Source organism: Aureococcus anophagefferens (genome assembly GCF_000186865.1).
Source record: "Aureococcus anophagefferens unplaced genomic scaffold AURANscaffold_1, whole genome shotgun sequence".
Taxonomy (NCBI): domain Eukaryota; class Pelagophyceae; order Pelagomonadales; family Pelagomonadaceae; genus Aureococcus; species Aureococcus anophagefferens.
In genome coordinates, this window is record NW_008705561.1 from 2,907,717 (window position 1) to 2,917,336 (window position 9,620).

Consider the following 9,620-nt stretch of genomic DNA (forward strand, 5'->3'; position numbering starts at 1 on the left):
GACGAGCCCCGCCGCGACCCAGGGCGGCGGCGCCGGCGCCGCGAGCGCCGCGACGGCCGCGAGGCGCGCGGCGTACGCGGACACGACGGCGGCCGCCGCGTCGCGGTCCGCGGCGCGGCGGTCCCGCGGCGGCGCGTCGCCGGCGCCGTGGCGCGCGACGAAGCGCGCCAGCAGGTCCACGGCGAGCGCCGACCGCTGGGCGCGGCTCCCGAAGCCCGGCCGCGTGAACGCCGCGCAGAGGAGCGTCGCGGCGCCGGCGCCGTCGACGTACTCCGCAAAGTCGACGGTCGGCCCGGCGCCGAGCGCCACGTAGCGCAGGCACCGCGCCGGCGCCGCGCCGGCGGCGGGCGCCGGCGGCGCGTCGTCGTCGCCGTCGTAGATCGCCGACGCGTTGCTCTGGAGCGCGAAGACGTAGGAGGCCAGATTCATGGGGTGCGTCGGCCGCGGCAGCCCGAAGTTCGGCGCGTAGGCCGCGTGCCAGAGCAGCAGGCCGCCGCGCAGCGTCACGACGAGGACGCCGTCCATCAGGCCGTCATCGGGGCTGCAAAGCGCGCATCCCGCGGGCCCGCCGCATCGACATGGATGGTTTCTCGGCTGAAGTTACCGTTCAAAGTCGACTTCAAGGTGCCCACCTCGAGGCGGGCGCACTTGCGGGCGCGGCGAGGCTCGGACGCTGAATTTGGCGCGTGGTGCGCCTTTGCGGCGGGCCTCGCGCCGGCGCCGTCGCGATCGGCGGCGCCGGCCGCCTCGGACCCCGGGGCCGCGGACCTCTTCGGCGACCCGCCCGCGACTGTGCGCGAAGTAGCCGGAGCTAACCGATCTTGGGTCCTTTCCCAGAGTGGCGGGTCTCGCCTACTCGCCCGGTTTTACGTCAGGCTGGCCGCGCCCCACAGCCTGATCGTCTTGTCGTCGGATCCGGACACGACGCGGTCGCCGGCCGGGAACACCGCGACGCTGTTGACGTAGTCCGAATGCCCTTTCCACGTCGCGAGGCAGTTGCCCGTGCTCGCGTCCCACAGCTTGAGCATGCTGTCCCCAGACCCGGACACGACGCGGTCGCCCGACGGGAACACCGCGACGCTGTCGACGCCGTTTGAATGCCCTTCCCAAGTCGCGAGGCATTCGCCCGTGCTCGCGTCCCACAGCTTGAGCGTCTTGTCCCAAGACCCGGACACGACGCGGTCGTCCGACGGGAACACCGCGACGCTGCGGACGTAGTGCGAATGCCCTCTCCACGTCCCCAGGCAGTCGCCCGTGCTCGCGTCCCACAGCTTGAGCGTCTTGTCGTCGGACCCGGACACGACGCGGTCGCCCGACGGGAACACCGCGACGCTAAAGACACAGTCCGAGTGCCCTTTGCACGTCGCCAAGCAGTCGCCCGTGCTCGCGTCCCACAGCTTGAGCGTATTGTCCCAAGACCCGGACACGACGCGGTCGCCCGACGGGAACACCGCGACGCTGCGGACGTAGTGCGAATGCCCTTCCCACGTCGCCGAGCATTCGCCCGTGCTCGCGTCCCACAGCTTGAGCATCCTGTCCCCAGACCCGGACACGACGCGGTCGCCCGACGGGAACACCGCGACGCTGCAGACTTCCTTCAAATGCCCTACCCACGTCGCGAGGCATTCGCCCGTGCTCGCGTCCCACAGCTTGAGCGTCTCGTCCGTAGACCCGGACACGACGCGGTCGCCCGACGGAAACACCGCAACGCTCAGGACGTTTTTCGAATGCCCTTCCCACGTCGAGAGCAGCGAGAAGTTCGCGGCGTCCACGGAGGGCCGCGGTACCGGCACGTTCGCGGGCGCAGGACCCCCCCACAGCTTGAGCTTCTTGTCGGCGGATCCGGACACGACGCGGTCGCCCGACGGGAACGCCGCGACGCTGAGGACTTTGTACGAATGCCCTTTCCACGTCGCCAGGCAGTCGCCCGTGCTCGCGTCCCACAGCCTGAGCGTGGCGTCCACAGACCCAGACACGACGCGGTCGCCCGACGGGAACACCGCGACGCTGCAGACGTTGTACGAATGCCCCAAAAACGTCGCGAGGCATTCGCCCGTGCTCGTGTCCCACAGCTTGAGCGTCCTGTCCTTAGACCCAGACACGACGCGGTCGCCCGACGGGAACCGCGACGCTGAGCACGAAGCTCGAATGCCCTTCCCACGTCGCGAGGCAGTTGCCCGTGCTCGCGTCCCACAGCTTGAGCGTCTTGTCCTCAGACCCGGACACGACGCGGTCGCCCGATGGGAACACCGCGACGCTGTGGACGTAGCCCGAATGCCTTTTCCACGTCGCGAGGCAGTCGCCCGTGCTCGCGTCCCACAGCTTGAGCGTCTTGTCCGCATGCCCGGACACGACGCGGTCCCCAGACGGGAACACCGCGACGCTGGTGACGCCGTCCGAATGCCCTTTCCACGTCGCCAGGCATTCACCCGTGCTCGCGTCCCACAGCTTGAGCGTCTTGTCAAAAGATCCAGACACGACGCGGTCGCCCGATGGGAAGACCGCGACGCTGCCGACGCTTGATGAATGCCCTTTCCACGTCGAGAGCACCGAGAAGTTCGCGGCGTCCACGGAGGGCCGCGGTACCGGCACGTTCGCCGGCGCAGGCTGCGGTATCGCGCAACTCCCCCACAGCTTGAGCGTGTCGTCCGTAGACCCGGACACGACGTGGTCGCCGGTCGGGAACACCGCGACGCTGTTGACGCCGTCCGAGTGCCCTTCCCACGTCGCGAGGCAGTCGCCCGTGCTCGCGTCCCACAGCTTGAGCGTCTCGTCGTAGGATCCGGACACGACGCGGTCGCCCGACGGGAACACCGCGACGCTCACGACGTCCGCCGAATGCCCTTCCCAGGTCGCCAAGCAGTCGCCCGTGCTCGCGTCCCACAGCTTGAGCGTGTTGTCATCGGACCCGGACACGACGCGGTCGCCCGACGGAAACACCGCGACGCTGTGGACGTCGTCCGAATGCTCCCACGTCGCCAGGCAGTCGCCCGTGTTCGCGTCCCACAGCTTGAGCGTCATGTCCCCAGATCCAGACACGACGCGGTCGCCCGACGGAAACACCGCGACGCTGCGGACGCTGTTCGAATGCCCTTCCCACGTCGCCAGGCAGTCGCCCGTGCTCGCGTCCCATAGCCTGAGCGTCATGTCGTCGGACCCGGACACGACGCGGTCGCCCGACGGAAACACCGCGACGCTGTTGAGGTAGTCCGAATGCCCTTTCCACGTCGCGAGGCAGTTGCCCGTGCTCGCGTCCCACAGCTTGAGCGTCTTGTCTTCGGACCCGGACACGACGCGGTCGCCCGACGGGAACACCGCGACGCTAAGGACGTTGTCCGAATGCCCTTTCCACGTCACCAGGCACTGGCCCGTGCTCGCGTCCCACAGCCTGAGCGTCTCGTCCGCAGACCCGGACACGACGCGGTCGCCCGACGGGAACACCGCGACGCTCTTGACGGGTTTCAAATGCCCTTTCCACGTCGAGAGCTCAACGAAGGAGGAGGGATCCCTCTTTTCGAGAAAGGGCATGAAGCCTGCGCGGGGCGCTGGCGTGAAGGCGCGCGCGCGCGCAAAGGCGCGGGGACGCACGCAAGTCTCCCGCTTGCTCCGACAGGATCGTCGCGCTCGTGTCCCAAATAGATTGCTTGACTCGTGCCTTGAGCACCGGCGCTGCGGCGGCGACGCGGTGCGACGGTGCGGGCATCAGCCGAGTTGGTGGTGCGGCGGGCGGCTTCGAAGGCGCGGCGAGCGGCTTGGAGGGCGCGTCGAGCGACTTGGCCTCCACTTCTTGCTTTGATTCGACCCGCGCGTCTTCTTCGTCCGCCTCGCTCCCGGCGCCGTCCGCTTTGCCTTCGACGTCCTCCTTGTCCTCGACGTCCTCCCCGGCGTCGACGACCTCCTCGGCCTCGGCGACGACGGCGTCCGCGGCCGTCTCCGCTCGGCCGGCGCGCTCCTCGTCGGCGTCGAAGGCGCTCCCGCCGGATAGCTCGACGCGCCCGAGGAATTCGAGCCAGCCACCGCTCAGGGCCGCGTTCACGACCGCGACCGCCAACTGCGCGCGCGTCATCGCCCGGTAGAGCCGAGACCGCGTCTCCGACGCCGTCGCGTCCGCGGAGATGACCTGGTCGAGGCCGACGCAGATCACGATCAGGCGCTCAAGGCCGTCGAGGTTCGCCATGGTGTCGAAGACGAGCCACTGCGGCCCCGCGACGGCGGCGGCGTCGTCGTCGTCCCGCGGCAGCGTCGCGCTCGCCCGGGCCGCGGCGACGAGTTCGAAGCTGCCCGCGGCCGCGAGCGCGGCCGTCAGCGGCGCCCGGAGCTCCCCGAGGAACGTGTCGTCGGGGCAGACGATGGCGACGCGGTCGTCGAGGTTCACGCCGTGGAGCTGGGTCCGGAGCGTCTCGAGCGCGGCGACGACCTCGGCCGCGTAGCGCTCGGGGACGCCGTCGTCCGGCGCGGCGAAGACGCGCGCGACGAGGGGCGGGCCGTCGGAGGCCGTGTGGCTGAGCGTATCCGCCTTGCGCCCCGCGGCGAGCTGGAACGCGGCGGCGCCGGCGACGATGCGCTTCGTGCTGCGGACGACCTCCGACAGCGCGCAGACGGCGACCGCCCGCGACGGCGGCAGGTCGACGAGGCGGCGGACCAGGGCCTCGCCGTCGAGCGTCGCCGTCGCCTGGGACGCGTCGCCGAGGAAGAGGAGCGGCGCGTCTTTTGTTACGGCGTCGAGCTGCGACCGGAGCTCGCCGTCGCCGACGAGGTGGTGCGCCTCGTCGACGACGACGAGGCCGTAGCGCGCGTCGTCGTCGCCGTCCGCCGCGGCCTCGAGGGCGAGGCATTGGCGCCGCCCCGCCGCTTCGACGCGGAGCCGCCGGGGGCCGCGCTCGAAGGGCGCGACGAGGACCCGCAGGCGGTCAACGACGGCCGCCGCCGAGGTCCGCGACGCGACGACGAGCCACTTGGCGGCGAAGAACGCGAGCGACGCGTTCCGAGCGACGAAGAGCACGCGCTCGCCGCCCGCGTCGAGGACCTCGAGCATGCGCTGGATGGCCACGAAGGTCTTGCCGCCGCCCGCGGGCGCGAGGAGCAGCGAGGCGTCGGCGCGCTTCGAGGCCTCGAGCTTCTGGCGCTGGTGCGGCGTCAGCTTCGTGAAGCGCATCATGAGCCGCGCGTAGGCGTCGACGAAGGCCGCGCGGTCGACGCGGACCGTGCCCGGCGCCGCGCCGAGGGCCTTGTTGAGCCGCCGCTGGAACGACTGGCGCAGGAGGACGGCGTCGCGGAGCGCGGCGACGCCGGACACGTCGTCGACGCCCAGGCGGACGCGGACGTCGCCGGCGCTCGCGGGGGGCGGTCGGAGGACGACGTCGACGGGCCCGGCGCCGGACCGCTTGAGGCCGCCGAGGACCTCGCGCAAGTCCTCGAGGCCGTCGATCGGGACCTCGCCGACGCGGGCGACACGCCAGCCCTCGAGGACGCGCGGATGGTCGGGGTCGGCCTCGGGCCGCGCCGCGACGTCGGCGAGCGCGCCGCGCGCCCGGCACGCCCGCAGCGCCTCCAGGAGCGGCGACGACGGCTTGAGGCTCTTGACGGCCCCGCCGCGGTCGAACGACACTCCGAGCGGCGCGCTCGGGTCGACGCGGAGCGCGACGCGCTCGGTCCACGGCGCCGCGACGACGGGCGCCGCGTAGACGTTCGCGACGTCGCAGCCCCGGGGCAGCGCCCGGGCGAGGGCCTTCTGCAGCGCGGCGACGGAGCCGCACGCGTCGAGCACCGCGCCCTCCCCGTCGACGTAGAGCCGGAGCGCCTGCTCGGACTCGAGGCCCGCGCCGCCGAGCGCGCGCCGCAGCGCTTCGTCGTCGCCGCCGCCCTCGAGGACGCGCGCGATGGAATAGATGCGGTGTGAGTACTTCTTGACGTCGAAGACGCGGCCGAGCGTGAACTGGCACTCGCCCACGAAGCCCTCGCGCGCCATGTTGAGCACGAGGTCGCGGTACCCGGACCCACCCACGCCGGGGAGCCGGTCCTTGCACCGGCTGAGGGCCACGTCGCCGCGCCGCGCCGCGGCTCGCGCGAGCGAGATGCCGTAGTTGAAGTCCTCCGCGGACTGAAACACGACGGTCGCGCGCTCGACGTCGATCACCCGCGCGACGTCGCCCTCGTAATCCGCCGCGGCCTTCTCGGCGATGCGCGCGGCCTTCTTCCGCGGGCCCGCGTGGAACGCGCCGCCCGACGCCGAGGCGATGCGTTCCATGCCCCGGAGCAGGGCCTCGCCGTGCGTGCTCGCCTCGAGGAGCAGGACTTCGACGGTCGCGCCGGGCGGCAGCGCGCAGCGCGGCGGCTCGGCCGGCGAGAAGTCGGCCTCGAGCGCCGCGCTCGACTCGAGGAGGTCGCTCGTGCCGCGCGCCGCGGGGCCCGACGTCCGCGAGTAGAAGGCCCACGCGGCGTCGTACTGCTCACGGATCCGCGGCATCGCTTTGTCGACGACGGCCATCACCTTGTCGCGGTCGCACCGCGCGACGTCGGGGCTGCCCCGGGGGGTTTTCGGCAGGACGTCGTCCAGCTCCTGCGTGAGGGCGACGGCGTCGACGCTCACCGCGGCGCCCATGGGGCCTCTCTAGCTTTGGTACATGGCCGTGGGCACGGGCTGCGCGCCGGAGACGAGCAAGCTCCCGTCCTGGGCGCCCGACGACGCGAGATGTGGGAAGCGGAAGCGCCCGCTATTGCTCGTGCATGCCCTGCCTTCTTGAAGTTTCTGGCGGCCTAAGCTGAAGTGCCAGTGCTCGAGCGGTGCCCGGCCCCCCTGGTCGGCCCTCGAGGCTGGAGGCCCCTCGACGCGCGGCCTTACTCCGCCGCGGGCGTGCCCGTCTTGAAGGCGCCCGGCTTCGGGCGCGGGGGCGGGCGCTTGGTCCGCGCGCGGGTCTTGCGGACCTGCTTGACGAGGCCCCCGAGCTTCGTGTGCTCGATGTCGTCGTGGCTCACGGCGCCGGCGTTTGGCTCCTCGCCCGGCAACGTCCAGCCCGGGACCTTCTGGCGGACGTAGGACTCGATCATGTTGATGTGGTTGAGCATGACCTCGTCCTCGACGAGCTCCTTCGTCGGGAAGAGGTTCTCCTGCTTGTCGAGGATCGACGCGCCGAAGAGCTTGCCGAACTTCTTCGTCGTCTGGTTGTGGACGGAGTGGATCAAATTCCGCAGCGCGCGGTCGATGATCTGGTCCGGCAGGGGCTCGGACACGTCGGGCCTCGAGAAGAAGACGCGGTCCCACTGCACCTTGCAGAGGCGGAGCGACGCGCGGACGCGGAGCGTGCGCCGGCGCCACGTGCCCTGGACCATGCGGACCACGCGGAAGTAGGTCTTGATGGCCTTGCGGAAGGCCTCGATGGTGTGGAGCCGCCCGAGGAACCAGCGGAGCGTGTTCCGCGCGACGCGGCGCCGCCACCGCGCGAGCGGCGCGCGGAACCGCGCGCGGATCATCGCGAAGCCCGCCTGCTCCTGGCGCCGCCGCCGCGCGTCGACGACCGCGCGCCAGCCGCCCCGGAGGCGGAGCGTGCACCGGGCCAGCGTGACGACGTCGACCCACTCGCGGCGCGCGGCCTCGACGGCCGCGCGGTCCCGCGCGGCCGCCGCCGCGAGGCGCCGCGCGCGCTTCTCCTCCATGGTCTCGTCGGCCGCGCGCCGCCGCTCCGCGTCGCCGATGGCCGCGCGCTGTTTCGCGGCGCCGGACCGCTTGCGCCGGTCCCGCGACCGCCGCGCGGCCAGCGCCGCGGCGACCTCGGCCGCGTCCGTCGCGAGGCTCATGGGGTCGCCTGGGCAGGACAAGAGAGATTCAACGTCGCTTCAACGTGAGTGTTCCGCGCGCGCTCGTTCCAATTAAAGCATCCATGCTTCGAGAGCGTTCCGAGAGATGATCGCTCGTCCAAAAATCAGCCGAAACGAGTGGAAAACGGCCGAGATATGAGGCTTTGAAGTTGGGAATTTCGCTCTCTTGTCCTGCCCTGGGGGTCGCCGTGGAGCTTGCCGAGGCGCGCGCGCGTGCGCTCGTTCTCCTCGGACTCGTGGGCCCGGAGCCGGCCGATGAGCACGCGGCACTCGACGAAGGCGTCGCCGCCGCCCAGGCCGCCCGGCGCGTCGTCGTCGCCGCCGCCGCCGGCCGCGGCCGCGCCCGGCGCCGCGGCCGCGGCCGCGTCGTCGTCGCTCGACGACGCGGCCGCGGACACGTCGTCGCCGCCTAGAATCTCCGCCCGCCCGAGCTTCGTGATCTGCCAGTTGCGCTGGGCGACCTGGAGCTTGTGGACGCGGCGCCTCAAATCCTTGTGGCGCCGGCCCGTCGGGAGCGGGAACCGCTTCACGGACGCGATCTCGCCGCGCGCGACCTTGGCGCCCGCGCCCTGGTAGTGCCAGCGGCCCTTCTCGCCGATGCCCGGCCGCACGCACTGCATCTCGCGCAGGGCGTACATCTCGTTGATCTTCTCCTGCACCTCCTCCGCGTCCAGGTTCCGGATCTCGCTGTCCTCCTCGGACCGGAGCCGGAGCGCGGCGCGGACGCCGGGCACGGAGACGACGGACCCGGCGCGGCTCCGCCGCACGAAGCCGTCGGACGCGTCGTCGTCGGTCCACCGGCGCATACTGCCCAGGCACGCCTCGCGGTTGAACCGCGCGACGCTCGAGAGCATGTCCTCGAAGTCGACGTCCGCGTGCGCGCCGTGCGCGCCTGGCAGGAAAAGAGAGATTCAACGTCGCTTCAACGTGAGTGTTCCGCGCGCGCGCGTTCCGGAAAAAGCCTCCACGCTTCGAGAGCGCTCCGAGAGATGATCGCTCGTCCAAAAGTCAGCCGAAACGAGTGGAAAACGGCCGAGATAGGAGCCTTTGAAGTTGGGAATTTCGCTCTCTTTTGCTGCCCTGGTGCGCGCCGCGGCCGTGGCGCGCGAGGGTCGCGAGCGATTTGCGCTTCGGCGGCGGCCCGAGGTGGCTCGCGCGGTCCTGCTGCGCCGCGCTGAGCGTGACGCTCGGCCGCCGCGCGTGCATCGGCGGCACGGCGCCGCTCACGCCCGCGCCGAGCAGCTTCTCGTCGTCGTCGTCGCTGTCCGTGGGCGCGCTCCCCTCGTCGCCGTCGGCGCCGGGCGCGAAGGTCGCCGAGGGGCGGCCGGACCGGCGCAGGGACCGCGTCGACGCCCGCTGCTCCATGGGCGTGAGCGTCGGCTTCGACGCTAGGACCGCCTCCGACGCGAGGGCGAGGAGGTTGTTCATCTTGAGGCTCTTGGCGCTCCGGCTCTCCATGAGGAGCCGCTGCTCTTTCTTCAGGTCCCGCCGCCGCACCGTGGGGGCCGAGCCCGGCGTGACGAGCACCATCGTGCTTGTTAGCGCCCCTCCCGAGGGCTCGGGAGGCTGCCCCGATTTTATAGGCCGGCCGTGCCGGCGCGGTGCAGCTCGGGGCGCTGAATGGCCGCCGCCTAGGAGCCGGGCAGCCCGCCGTCCGGCGCCTTTCGCGGCCATGGGCGACCTCGACTGGTCGAGCGGCTGGCTCGCCGGGGCGCCCGTGCGCGTGCTCGACACCGTCGTCCTCGACGGCGCCGGCGCGCCGCGGGCCTGGTTCTACACGAGCGCCAAGAGTGGCGCCGTGTCGA

The 9,620-nt window shown here is 71.9% G+C and overlaps 2 protein-coding genes across 2 annotated transcripts; both read right to left on the reverse strand.

Annotated features, from left to right (window-relative positions):
* Positions 1-866: 866 nt before the first annotated feature.
* AURANDRAFT_18724 (hypothetical protein) lies at positions 867-1,793 on the reverse strand (the record flags this gene model as incomplete). Its single annotated transcript, XM_009034298.1, has 1 exon — positions 867-1,793. A coding segment is annotated over one exon (927 nt), but the record flags the coding sequence as incomplete, so codon positions are not given.
* Positions 1,794-3,141: 1,348 nt separating this feature from the next.
* AURANDRAFT_18748 (hypothetical protein) lies at positions 3,142-3,528 on the reverse strand (the record flags this gene model as incomplete). Its single annotated transcript, XM_009034297.1, has 1 exon — positions 3,142-3,528. A coding segment is annotated over one exon (387 nt), but the record flags the coding sequence as incomplete, so codon positions are not given.
* Positions 3,529-9,620: the final 6,092 nt, after the last annotated feature.